The sequence below is a fragment of the Octodon degus genome, unplaced genomic scaffold, assembly GCF_000260255.1.
Source record: "Octodon degus isolate 3935 unplaced genomic scaffold, OctDeg1.0 scaffold00036, whole genome shotgun sequence".
NCBI lineage: Eukaryota > Metazoa > Chordata > Mammalia > Rodentia > Octodontidae > Octodon > Octodon degus.
The window spans coordinates 10,570,534-10,584,531 of record NW_004524612.1 but is presented as its reverse complement, the minus strand read 5'-3'; the positions used below and the strand labels follow the sequence as shown (position 1 = coordinate 10,584,531).

Genomic DNA, 13,998 nt, shown 5'->3' with positions numbered 1-13,998 from the left:
ATTCCAATAAACTCTTCCAATTTGATTCCCTTCTCTCTGTTCAACTTCAATACCATTCCAACCAAAGCTCAGGCCACAATTAACTTCTCAGCTGTTTGAATATGTCATTCACATTGTGAGTTTGCTTATCTCTACAGGTATTTCTTTCTAAAAGCTTTTTATGTCCTCCCATTTTTTCTGTAGAGCTGCTCACAGTAGCCAAGATATGGAATCAACCTAAGTGTCCATCAGTGGATTATGTGCTACATATAAACAGTGATGATGAGTCATAAGAGAGAATAAAGCCCTGTCCCTTGAGCCTATGGAGATGAGCTTGAGAAATAATAAATATATGAGTGAATTGTGTTAAGGTACAGAAAGATAAATTCAGCATTCCACATGTTCTCATTTGTATGAAAGCTAAAATAGCTGTTCTCCGAGAAGTGGGAAGTAGAATCATGGCTTCCAGAAGCTAGGGATGGTGGAGAGAGAGGGGCATACGAGAGGCTGCTGAACAGGTATACATTTCTGGTTAAATCGAGGGAGTAAGTGCTAGTGTTGTGTAGTACAATACGTGACTATCATTAATCATAATTTATATTTCTAACTAGAAGAGAGGGGCTTGAATGTTCCCAACACAAAGAAATCATAAATACGTGAGATGAGGAGGACACTATTTAGCTGGATTTCATCACACCGCCAGTATGTGTCAAAGTACATCATTGTACCCCATAATGGTGCACAATTAACAAGTTTCAATTAAATTTTGATAGCTGAAAAATAAAACATAACCAAATCTTTCCCTTTTTCTCTAGCTTAAAAGTGCTGTTCCTCAGGTGGAAGCTGGAAGGCAAGGTATTGTCCTTGTTCTGTGTGTTCATAGCCACTTCTGTCTTTCGATTCCAGATACACATTAATCTGGAATCAAGGAAAGTGCTTTGGCTGAATTGTGCTGATCTGTTTAGTCTAATAGATGAAATGCTCAAATATACACATCCTTAAATCATCTGGATCTAGCATAGCTCCTGACAAATTAACACTTGGCCAATAAATATGTTTGAATAAATAAAATAAATGAGGAGCATATACTGATTTTATAGTCATATTAATTAGCAAAATATCATTAGAAGTCTACTATAAGATACCAATTAAGCATATTTATAACAATTACATATCATTTTCTATAGCTAAATGAAACAAAAGGAATATTCCAGTGTTATTGCTACTGTTCCTCAAAAATAAAAATGCAGTAGTCACTTTTCCTCCTGGTTTCTTATATGAAGAAAATTTCCTGTAAGTCCCTCTGGAACCAATTATAGGATCCAGTACTCTTTTCGAGCAGTTGAACCAAGGAGTTTTAATATAAAGATTTCCATCTTACCATCTTCTCTCCACATTTTGTTCTGGAATCAACCAGACCAATATCTGCAGAATTGTGATATACAAATATGGTTTTGCATTTGACGGTCACATTCTGCTTTGGATCCATAAGGAGAAAGGCCTTGACATCTCCCAGGAGAGATGAGTGGTGTCCTCCGGTACAGTAAATCTTCCCACACTTGACATCTCTGAAGGAGAGGGAAAGCATTGTCAGACTAGGGACCGAATGGATCCTCAGACTGCCCTGGTAAGAAGAAGCAGGGCCACATTTATCTGACTTGGGTTTGTCAGCAGGGTACTCAGGCTTGACCATGGCTAAGCAAAGCATTGGCTGGTTAAAGCCACGGCCCTGGGGACTCAGTAGAAGATAAAATAAATGCGCAATGTAATCACTTTGTAATTGCTCTATGATTCTCATAAGCCTGTATTAGTTCATGCTTATAGATTATGTCTCACTAGTAACTTGAATTAACTCGACTTTCATAGGCTCACGGAAATTCCCCACATCCTTCCTTCTGTAGGACATTTCAGTGGGTTCTGATGGCAAAGCCACAAGTCTGTTTCCACATTACCCCCGTGTTCCAGATCCAGCAGCAGCTAAGAATAAGCGCAGTGAGATGGCTCTTCTTTTCCACCTAGCTTGCTAAGGAACACAGCTAACCCTGACTGTATGTCCTTATGCAGTTGATCTTAGTATCACCCCATATCATGTAGTGAGCAGTAGAATGGGATATTAATTGAAAAACTATCCTATTAAGTCAGAAGAGTATTATAAGTAGAAATGAAGATATAAGTCTGTAACACGGTAATACAGGTAAGTTTTTGTGATGGCTGTTTTCAGTCCACGTCCTGTTTTGTCACATGTGAAAATTGCTGCAGTGTCTTTGAGCAAACCTGAATGTTTGACTTAGCTCATCTTGTTGTGCATCAGACCTAAATTCCCAAACTCCCACTCTCCTACCTCCAACTTCTACTTCTGTTTTCAAGGTTAAAACACTTTCACTCTTTTCCTTGTCCCACTTCTCACTTATTTCCACTTCCTTCTTTGCTTATTATTATTGTTATTAGTTAGCTAAGACTTTTTCTCTTCTCTTTTTCTTAGGCATATTAAGTCTCTTTAATTCTTCCTCTTCATAGTCTAGAATTTTCAGCTAACAAATGCAGTATGTAAATAACATCCAGCACTGTCAGGGATATACAGCTCTGTTCTATTTCTACTCATGCTGCCAAAGAAAGTTAACAGCTCTGAGACCCAGAGCCTTCTTCATCTTTCAAAGCCCTACTATAGAGCACTTACTTCTCTTTACAGGGAATGAATTTATTTGCCTTGTTCTTGCAGTAACCAAATTTATTTCCCTTTTTATTCATCGAGTAGCAGATATCAGGACTCTCTTTCGCTTCTGAAATGCATAACAATATGAAAAAATTAGAAGAACCAATAAACGGAAAAATTGAGAAACTTAAAATACCTTGTCTCTTTATGCAAATGATCTTAGTATCATCCCGTATCATGTAGTGAGAAGTAGAAAGGGATAATTAATTTAAAAACTATCCTATTGAGTCAGGAAAGTATTTTAAGTAGGAATGGAAATATAAGTCAGTAACACATTTACTTTAGTTAACATTATATTCTAAGAAATGGTAAGTAATATTTTAGGAAGTTGTTAAAAACTCTATCACTGTCTATCTTGTTCCCATGGCTTAGGTGATAGTTACGGGTACGTGGAAGCTATTGTCCTTATTAAGCACTCACTGCAGCCACTTCTCACCATCATCAAACAGCTCCGTGCACTGCTCCTGCAGCGTGGGACATTTCCCCATGAAGCAGTAGCCTTTCCCGTTGCTACAAGGAGATCCATTGACTCGGAATCTGTCCTTGGGACACTCAGAGGAGTGGCCCGTGCAGACCTCAGGGAAATCACACTCATCATTTCCTGGCCTGCATATGGACCCTGCTTTCTTTATCTGTTGAAGAGAAATACAGGCTGAATTCTTGACACACTTAGATAGGTAAGGTCCAGCCAAAAGGTGGAAAGTTGGCCATGTAATCTATCATAAATAAATAAATAAATAAATAAATAAATAAATAAATAAATAAATGGCTCTGAGACCACATCATAACTTCTTTCTCCATTTCACTGAGGATTGGTGTCACTTGCAAATGCTTTGGATTTTATGTATTTTTAAGGATGATAAGTTCATGATTTGGCACTTTGAATTTTGTTGTTAGGCAGCCTTAGCTAGATGTGTACTAGGTAACACAACAGCAAAATGTGGAAGTATTCTCATTTATTTTAGATTTTCTTATTCTCTCCAGTATACCATGCCTCTGCTTGTGTACATAAGGAAAACTCTACCTTTATTTTTTATTTTATTTTATTTTTATAAATTATTATTTTTTATTTAACCTCTACATTTAATAAGCAGTCTACATCCCCAGGAAATCAGTACCTCCATGTGCACGTGGAAATGCCCAGCTTTGATTGCTGGAGGCCCTTGTGTGAGATTTCTCTTGCTTAGTTACCCAGTACACATTTATTGGTACTGATTTTGGAGAGATTTGAAGATGAAAAAGACATGCTTCTTCTCTTTGTGAGCTCACAGTCCCCTGGGGTGAATGATGTGTCAATAAATTCTTGGACAGAGCCATCTAGGATGATTTCTCATCATTCTAGCCATGACTGCTTCTAAGTCCGGTATAACCCCTTTTCCCCTCTTAGCTCATGTCCTTGGGATATCACTTTTACTCCCAGTTGATAATATATAGGTTGGCAATAATTCACAGAAGGCCAAGAATAGTGCTGGTCATGTGACACAGCTCCCAGCACACCAGAAGATGCTCGCTGGTTTTGGCACTCCTCAGACCAAAGCATCAACCTCTGCTCAGAAGCCTGAGCCCCTCAGGGCAGGTACTGCCAAGAATTCATGGAGCCAGGCAGCTCCATGGACTTCCATGACTTAGGCTGAAAACAGAGAAACTCTTTCCTACCCCAGTGTCTCACCTGACAGGATTCACAGCATTCTCCTTGTGCACAAGAAAATCCTGGCTTCAGCATGCACATGTGCGCATCGCAGCAGGGATTAGTACACTCCTAGCAATAATAATAATTAAAAAAAATCAAGAAAATGATTTGTGGCTTAGCTTTTTTTAAAAAAAATGGAAACACACAGGGCTGGGGATACAGCTCAGCAACACAGTGTCTGGCTGGCAAGTGAGAAATTCTGAGTTCAATTCCTCATACCAAAACAGAAAAAAAAAAAAAAAATGGAAACACAACAAATCAACTTTTTTAGAGGCAAAGACAACTGCATGATCCCTGTCTATAATATGTGGATAAAGATCGCAGCTTGGAGCTAGTGTTTTGGACTCTCCCTGGCTTTCCTCTCCTCTTGGCTCTTCTATACTCCAGAGCCTATGACCACTGGCAGGCAGGAGGACAGGATTAAGGCTCCAGGCCTACAGCCTTCCATTCTCCAGCTGATTTTCAATCCTTGGAGGTCCCTATTGTTTCCTTCTGCTAATGTTTGATATGAAACAATTAGACTTTTGTTCAAGATATTTAGAAGATCTGCTGACCTTTCTCTAAAAGATATACCTTTATATAATAACAACAAGATAGGCTCTTAAGCTCTATCTACTTGGAAAAAAAAAAAATTCCACTGAAATTGTCTGTGCCTGATCAGGTAAGGTACTTCCTGTGTTGGCATGAAGCTGTAGAACCATTTCAAGAGGACATCTGGGCAAGAGAATCAGTTTGAAAAATGAAGAGCTCCATTTCATGTAATCTAAGACATGAAAATGAGCTCTTACATTTCTGGACAGGGCATCATCCCCACTCTGCGAAGTTCCATTAGAACTGTTTTATCAGGCTATTTTTGAAATAAGAATGTGGTTCTCAGAGAAAACGTGACACTAACAGAACTTTGCAGCGCAGTAGCAGTGCAGACTTGTCCAGCACAGACCTGCTGCCCCAGCGTCCACACCCTCAGCAGCCTCTCAGAGATTTGCAGACATTTTTTTTATTTGCGTGTCAAGTTGTCTAGGAGACATATTTCTTTGGTGAGCTCCCGAAAGAAATAGTTCTATGTTGGGCAAAAGCAGATTAAGAATTACTTTGAAAGTCTTCTCAAAAGCTTTGTTTTTAAATGTTCCGAAGATAAAGCTTGTAATAGATATGTGAAAATTTTGAGAATTTCTGCCCTGTGAACAAAGAGTTTTCTAATAAGGAGAATTATCCAGCTGTGATACGGAATAGCCTCCTGCAGCCATGAGTAAAACTGAATTGATTCGCTGTGAGGGATTTTATAAGATGGCTACATGTTACTGTGCATGTGAATTCATGCATACTGACACCTAAGGGCCCATCTATCAAGATGAGTCTATTAATATGTAAACCAGGTGAATGTGAAGCTGCTGACCTCTAGCAAGATCATAATGCACAGTACATGATTCCAAAAGAAGACCTGAGATGAGGCTGCCCCAACATCTTGTTTTTATATGAAAAAAAAGTCTTACTTTTTTTTTTTTTTTTAAGCTTTATAAAAGGGTAGGACCAGCCTGATAGCTCGGCAGACTAAAGCACTTGCTTCAGCAGAGCACAGCAGCAGGGTTTGATCCCCCGTATGCCGTGCTGGCCCCACCCAGATAGCAATTGAGAGTAGGCGTAGTAACACACTACTGTAATCCCAGCTTTTGGGAGGCTGTAAACAGGAGGATCACTATGAGTCCGATCTACATAGTGAGACCCTATAGGCCTTGAAGATCCTGTAGACTCTGCCCTAAATACAGAAAAAAAAATAATTAAAGGCTTTATAAAAGGAACATGATAGTTAATATGATTAATGGCTGGATCCCTGCTTAGATTCCAGCTGAGCATAAACTTTACAATTTAAAGACAAAATAATTATGCAATACCTGAATGGGGCCACAGTCACACTCTTCCCCTTCATCTACTCTCTTGTTCCCACAGAATGGGAAATCATTCAGATTGTCAGGAAATGGAACATTGAGCATACAGGTGGGCTTATAATCCCTCAGGTACTGCTGGTACTGGACTTGGCTGCATTTACTGAATTTTATGGCAGGAACACTAGAGTCAGGGTGCAATAAAAAAAAAAGATTGGTCACATCAGAACATCGTGGCACTGCAGCTGTGAACGTTCCATGAAAAGTTTAGAAAGGACAAATGTAACCATGAGCTGTGAGTGCAGGGCAGGAGGCAGGCTCATCATCAGAGGAAACGTCTTAGGGCACGGCCAACACACGGTGTTGCCCTGAAAGTATTCTGCTGGTACAGCCTCCAGGAAGTCATCCCTGAAGCCTGCATTGTGGACTGGTTGTCAGCACTTGCTGCCCCCATGTCTACCTCTGCAAGTCTGGGTTAAATAGTTTGATAGTAGCGTGCATCTGTGTTCGCCATCCCGGTAAAATTCAAAGCTTCTCGGGGCAAGGACTGTGCCATGATCAACTTTTTAAAAAGAGATTCAAATCGAGCATGCTAGCACATGCCTGTAACCTCAGCACTCTGAAAACAGAGGCAGGCAGAAGGGTCACAGCCAGGACCTCAGCCTGGGCAGCTTTTGAGATCCTGCCTCAGGGATAAAAACGGAAAATCCTGGGGATAGAACTCAGTTCAAAGTTCACTCCTCAGTAGCATGTAACAGATAAGAAGGACTCCTAGTAACACAGTGCCTGGTAGAGAGTGGTCATACATTTATGTTTGCTCATAAGAACAGATGCTACATTTTATCATAGCCAAAAGATATATATATATATATATATATATATATATATATATATATTGATATCATAAACATGGTTAGGAATGCCTCTCTTCTAGTGCTCACTTGTCTCCCTCAACAGTATTATTGACACTATGATTGAACACAGAAGGACTTTGAGAATCTTGGTTGCACTGCATGGGAATGGGGGCTCTGTGAATAAGCCTAAGGATGTAGATAGCCATGTAAAATTAGGTATAAGTTTCTGAGTTCTTAGTCTATGCTCTACCCATTGTGTTTGTGTCATTTAGCTGTTTTAAGTCATTTAATCCACATATGAAAGAGATTAACAGGTACTTTCTTAGTACACACAAAGCATTATGCACACCTACTGAGAAGAGGTCCAGTGTGTGCAGGACAGGACTGACCACAGAATGAGTCACAATAGGAGCATGCTGGGTATCCACCCATCATCCTCTGACTATGGAGTACCTAACAGTTTCCTGGGAATTTCTAGATCATAGTAATATAACAGTTACCAAGCAAACACCCCAAACCTTCTGACCTCAAGGAGCTTATATTCTAGTGAAAGAGGGATGCAATAAACAGGCTTCTTATGCTTTACATAGGATATGCCAGAGAGGGAAAAGTACAAAGGGGAAAAACCAAAAGCAATAAAGGGGGATAAAGAAATACCAGGAGAGGTGTATGATGAAACAGGACCAAAAAAGTTGGATCAGGTGGTTGGGGAGAGCTTCACTGAGACTAAAGATGTGACAGAGGAAATTATAATGAAGATGGCACCAAGACACACAGATCCATTTCTCAGCACTTGTCTTCCTTGAAAGTGGCACTTGCGCATGCCGTGCATTTCTAATGTGTGCAGTGGAGGCTTAGAGCTTCCTTCTGTGAATCACTAAAGAAGAACACTGCCAGGTAAGAAGACTTAGCTTCTCAAACATTCATCCCTCATTATGCTTGATTTCATAACAGAGCTTCCAGGAAATTACCCTTCATATCAATATAACCCTAAAATAATGCTCCAATGTATTTAACAGGTTTATTCCCCAAGTGTCTAAATACACCCCTTGCATCATCTGAGTCTCACCTTCCAATGCTGTCCATCACACATTTTCCCAAAGGACAGGTACAGGGGAACCCATCGTGGTGCATCCCCAGGTTATGTCCCAAGTGATGTGCCATTCTGTTTGCAATTGTGTTGATGTCCGGCAAAAGATCCTGATGCAAAAGAAATATTTGTTAGAAAGTTCTCAAAGAAAGTACACTGTTGTCCAACACAGTACTTTGACCATTGGCTGAAAGACCCAGCCTGTACCTCCTACTTAACTCAGGAATTTAATTACTTGCCCCTGTGTACCTCAGCTCCTTCATTTTATAATGCAATTGTGAAAATGACTTTTTAAAAAAATGTATTTGGTACAGGATCTCATTATGCAGCTCAGACTTCCAGTGATCTTCCTGTTTTAAACCTCCCTAGCACTGGGATTACAGGCATGCACCACCATTCCTGATCTTGGTGGCTGGCTTGGTGCACCCAGGGGTGGGACCAGCACAGCATGTGGTACCAGGGATCAAACCAGGTCCTTGCACTTGCCAGGCAGGTGCTTAGACTGCTGAGCTATTTCCGCAGTCCAGGAAAATGATTTTTTTAATGCCTGCATCTCTCAAGTTTTGAAATCGTTTCTGTGGCCCTAATGTGTATGTTCTTCCAAAATGCATCCACTGAAGCCCTACTCTCAAAGAATAGAGGTGATGAGGTCTTGAGCACAGAGCCTTCATGAATAGTATCCCCAGATACCTCCTCCCCTTCTGCCTTTCAAGTCAAGGCACAGCAAAGAGGTGTGGACTTTGAGCTCACAGTTGAGTCTCACCAGAGACTACATTGGTCAACACTGGACCCTGGGCATCTCAGTCTCCAGAATTGTGTGAAGCACATTTTTGTTTTTTGGTTTTTTTCTTGCCATGCAGTTTATGAGATAGTATTTTGTTTATGGCAGCTTGAGTGGGCAGAGACAAATGTCCTTCCGTCCTCATAAAATAAATATTAGCGATTGTCTTCTCTATACAAGCTATTCAAAGCAGAGACCAAAAGATGTGATGCTCTTGCTTTGAATTTATAATCTCACATTGAACAACAGTGCATGTAATCTTGTGGAAGGAATTCCTGTTAAGAGGAAAATTAAAGGTCAGAGATATATCTGTGGCAGTGTGGTTCCTTGTCCTGGCTTAGAGATGTAATTCATGTTTTAATGCCTATATTTATGATGAAATATTTCCAAAAAGGGACAAGTTATCAGATTACTCAACAGCTAATAAAACACCTTGAAAATGTACTTTTTTAGAAATAAAGTTTAAAACATTGAAAAAGTAAAATAAAATATAATTGAGGTTGTGACAGCCTGTATCAGAGTAGACTGGCTATGATGCAAAAGTTGTGTTACTGAAATACTAAAGCAAATCTATAGGTTTGAAAGGGCTGTATGTAGTTTGAAATTAAAATAGTTCATAAAGTCATTTGATAAGTGTTGATTTCTAACTTTGACCTGACACAGCAACAACCAAGCAAAGAAATACAGGAAATAAATACATGCCTTCGGGTTTTCAGTACTCTCCCAAATAGGGTTACTGGTGAGCATTTACTAGCAACTTGAGAGGTGGGAATAGATTGTGTTTTCTAAGCATGAATCACAAGGTGGTTGTGATAAATTGCATTATGTATTTTATGCATTTTCTTTTCAGCACAAGATCAATTATCCTCCCTTGCTAAGTAAGTCATCATTTTTTATGCCTATAAATAATTACAGTTACTGGGCAAAAGTGCTGTACCAATCATGTATTAGTCTGGGTATGTTGTTCATCTGAGCTCTTCACTACCCTGGTTTGTCTTTATCCTTCTTCTATAACTTTTTGTGAGACATTTCTTTTCTCATTTATTAAATGTAAGTTTTCTTAACATTAGAGGATGTATAGGACAACATGCTTATATGTGTCTTTCAATGGGACCCAGAACATTACAGAAATTTAATTCAAACACTTTGATTAAGTAATATGATATAAATAGACCATGGCTTACCTTGATAACACTGGCAGAATAACCGGGCAGGCACATGCCCGCTGGATAAGAAGCTCCTTGGGTGTGTGTGTAGAGCCACTTCCCACTGTAGACACAACATAAACACACTCCTCAGCCTGAGTCAGTAATTTAGCAGTAAAATTCAGTAGCATTGAACTACCACATTACTAAGATCTAAGCATAGGAAACTGCCTTATTTCTGCAGTTCTGAAATTGAGGATGGATTAGCTGACATTTACCTCATTTTAAATAAGAATGTCTTATAGAGGTGAAGAAAAAGTTAACTCAAACTTAAGCTGAAATTATAAAATGAAGACAGTTTTTAAAAAATGAGAAGTAGGGCTGGCCAAATAGCTCAGCAGCTTAAAGCACCTGTAAGCAGGCTCAGTGGCTGGAAGTTCGATCCCCAGGCTTGCCGCTGTGCTGGCCCCACCCCGGGAAATGCAGAGATGGCAATTGAAACTGGGCATGGTGGCACACGCCTATAATCCCAGATCTTGGGAGGCTGTAAATAGGCGGTCACTATGAGCCTGATCTAGTAGTGAGACCCTGAACATCCTGTAGACCCTTCCCTAAAATACAAAAACAAACAAACAAACAAAACAAAACAGAACAAATAGTAAGTCTAAGTGTCCAATTTTTCTTTACTCTATCATAAACTCAACTTCTGATAAAATCACTTAAATGACAAAAAAATTAATTAATTAATGGGTTAAATTTAAAAGTGTTCAAGAGAATAAATTTTGAAACAATATAATTAACACTATGATTAATTATATATAGTTAATAAACTTTAAAATTTTATCAAGCATGAAACTCAGAGAGGACTTATGATAGCTATAACTAAACATTTAAAAAGCTGTCATAAAAAAAAGAGGACCATTCCTGGATTACCTAAAAAGGCAAATGAAGAATGTATATATGTGGGGGGGGGAGAGAGACAGAGAGAGAGAGAGAGAGAGAGAGAGAGAGAGAATTACAGGTGTCCACATTGATTTGATTCAGAAACAAGTTCCCAACTGGGCCACAGTAGAGAGCTCTCTTGACCTCAAAGACAACATTCGAGTATAACCTCTCCTTCCTAAATTTTGGATGTTGGGTATTTTTCCTTAACAATGATAGAAAAGTAAACAAGACACTCCTTTTAGTCTTTAACCTCTTTGATCAAGTAGGTACACTTTTTTTCTTTATGAATGATGTATTTTGGTTACTGCATTCTGTGTCAGTTTTTTGCTATATGTTGTGGAGGAGCTTAGAATTCTATTTTTCCTAAACCCTGGACACTGGAGAACACCATGAATAGAGATTCACCTGAGTAGAACTGATCTAGAGTCTGGCTTTCCTCATGGTCACTTAAAAGCAAAAGTAACTCCTGGACAATGCCACAGAGACTGTCTTAACACAGAGAGACAGTCTTTTTCCATGTGAATATAGAAGAGAAGACACAAAAAACCCAAGACACAAGAAGCCCTAAAGGTGATGTCTACTAGCAAGCCACTCTCCTTTCCTAATTTGTCAGCAGACATCCAGCTTAAATATGAAAGTACTGGCCAGGATAAAAGAAATGCTATATGGGTTAAAAATCGGCCACTTATATCTCTTCAAGTAATTTTAACCTACTTACTAAGTAGTTTTAAATATTTGCATGAAAAGATAAAGTATTATTCACACCCACTATGAAGTTTATGGGATATTTTACTATCTTTCATCGTCCATAATTTTAGGGCTTGTTAGCGCTTAAAGATTCAAGCCAAGACAGACATAACCACCTCACTGAAGCTATGTGTCATGATCTATCCAGTATGAAAACCAAGCCCGATGCTATTTGGTGCTCTAGTTCACATTCATTAAATACCAAAGAACTAGAATTGAACTCTGATTACAGGCTGTGGGTGTTTCCTGTTATTGAGTTCATCCTGAAAGCTAATATCTAGATAACATCAGAAAGATTAGTAAGATACTTTTGCAAATCTTTAGAGACAGGCTGATATTATAGGTCGACAAAGGAATTCACTTGGGAGCTACACTAATATAGTGATTTTGTGTTCATCAAAAGAGAAGCTACAACAAATACAAGAGCGTGGTACTGCTAGTTTCTCTTAGTTCATTGAAAGGAAAGGTTTGTGCTAATATTGTTGGGAGAATATTTTATACTATGGCTTGTACTATGAGTAACTACTTTGAAGTTACTAATATGCAATGTATTAACTGTTGTTCTTCCGCTATTATTTTGTTTTGAATTTTTTTCATAAAATTAAAAGTGAGAGATGCTGAAAGATGCCATTGCTCCAATGCATTCTCTCACAGCAGAATGTTGCCTAGGGCATGGGCTGTGCCAAGCAAAAGGTTGTGTTTAGTCCTGACACTGTTTATCATGGCCTTCTGGGCTAAGAGTTATGCAAGATGTTTTGAATAACTTTAAATGGGTCCCGGGAAGATAGCTCGGTGGTCTAAGTACCTGCCTGGTAAGCACAAGGAACTGAGTTTGATTCCTAGTACTACATGCTATGCTAGCCATGGCCACCTAAGCCAGGCATGGTGGCACACCCTTGTAATCTGGTAGTGGGTGGGACTGAGACAGATGGCATTGAGCCTGAGCTGCATAGTGAGACCCTGTACTAAATAAACAAATACATATTTAAAAAAATTTATAAGTAAAATATATTTATTGAGGGAGAGAAAGCTCCTGTCCGAGAGAGGGACAAGAGGGGGGCCCGAGTGGGTAGTCTCCAGGGAGCTCTCTCTTCCAGGGACTTTTATAGACTAAACCATGCAGTGGGGTGGGTCTAAGGTGGTGGAGAACATGGGAACTCACTTAGGTGGATGTGGGGTGGGACAAAACTATGGTCACCCAATGGGATTACAAGCACCATTGCTCAGGTAAAATTGATTAAGTCCAGGACCAAATGGGGAAGCGAGTCACGTAGCAAGAGGGCATGAATGTAGAACAGGACTTTATCAGGTAGCCATCCAGTGGTAGTTGGATTAATGATTCTTCTGGCTCCCTCAGGGTGATAGTCAATCTCGCATGCCAATCTTTAGGGAGGTCGGCATTTGTTTGATCTTTTGTCTGTAGGTCTGGCCCATGGTGGGAGCTTCCATCCCTCCCAGTGTGGCAAGATGTCTTGTCTTCTGTGCTATCTCCTTCAAGGGCTGGCCGGCTGCTGATATTTCTAGCTAACTCAGCTGCCTGCAGCAGTATGAGCAAGCATCTTAGCATCGAGTGGCGGGAACCGCGGCTCCACCTCGTCTTCTAACTAAGGGTTAAAAACTCCACACAGGATTCTCCTTCCCACACAATGTCAGCAGGGCACCAAGCTGGGGCCGGCAGGACCAATCCTTGCACAACTTTTGTGTGTAGGTGTGGGTGTGTGTGTGGGGGAGGCCAGCTCAGCCCATCAGGGGGCGGGGCTGGCTGGCATGTGGTGCTGGGGGATTGAACTGCTGTCCCTGTGCTTTGCTAAGCTTGTTCTAAGTAGGTGCTTTAGAACACTGAGCCATCTCACCAGCCCCTTGCAGAACTTTAGAGTGTGAACTGAAGAACAGCAGCTCTCGGATGACTGCTCCGTGCTGGGCTGGTTGCAGGCTGGTCAGGTCTTTCCTGTTCTTGCTCAAACTAGGCAGTTATTATTTACAATTAAAAGAGCAAAAGGAATCAAGTGGTTTCTAGTCCCTGACTGAAGGAGTTAAGATTTTCCCCCCATTTTTTGGTCCTTTCAAACTGAAAGTAGATGAACAGGTTTTGGTGTAGTAAGGGCCATTCCTATCTGATTGTTGTGTTCATTCAGTCCTTGAACATCTATGTGAGGGTGATTAGGATCCAT

General features: G+C 40.0%; 1 protein-coding gene across 2 annotated transcripts in view; it reads right to left on the bottom strand.

Annotated features, from left to right (window-relative positions):
• The window catches only part of Adam7 (ADAM metallopeptidase domain 7), a 58,197-nt gene that overhangs the window by 14,863 nt on the left and 29,336 nt on the right, over window positions 1–13,998 (bottom strand). For both annotated transcript variants that reach the window (XM_023714689.1, XM_023714690.1), the window contains 7 exons: window positions 10,175–10,259; window positions 8,189–8,319; window positions 6,275–6,449; window positions 4,362–4,451; window positions 3,129–3,324; window positions 2,657–2,759; window positions 1,361–1,547 (listed from right to left, as the gene is read on the bottom strand). In XM_023714689.1, coding sequence (XP_023570457.1) covers window positions 1,361–1,547; window positions 2,657–2,759; window positions 3,129–3,324; window positions 4,362–4,451; window positions 6,275–6,449; window positions 8,189–8,319; window positions 10,175–10,259 — 967 coding nt within the window. The remainder of the gene's footprint in view (window positions 1–1,360; window positions 1,548–2,656; window positions 2,760–3,128; window positions 3,325–4,361; window positions 4,452–6,274; window positions 6,450–8,188; window positions 8,320–10,174; window positions 10,260–13,998) is intronic.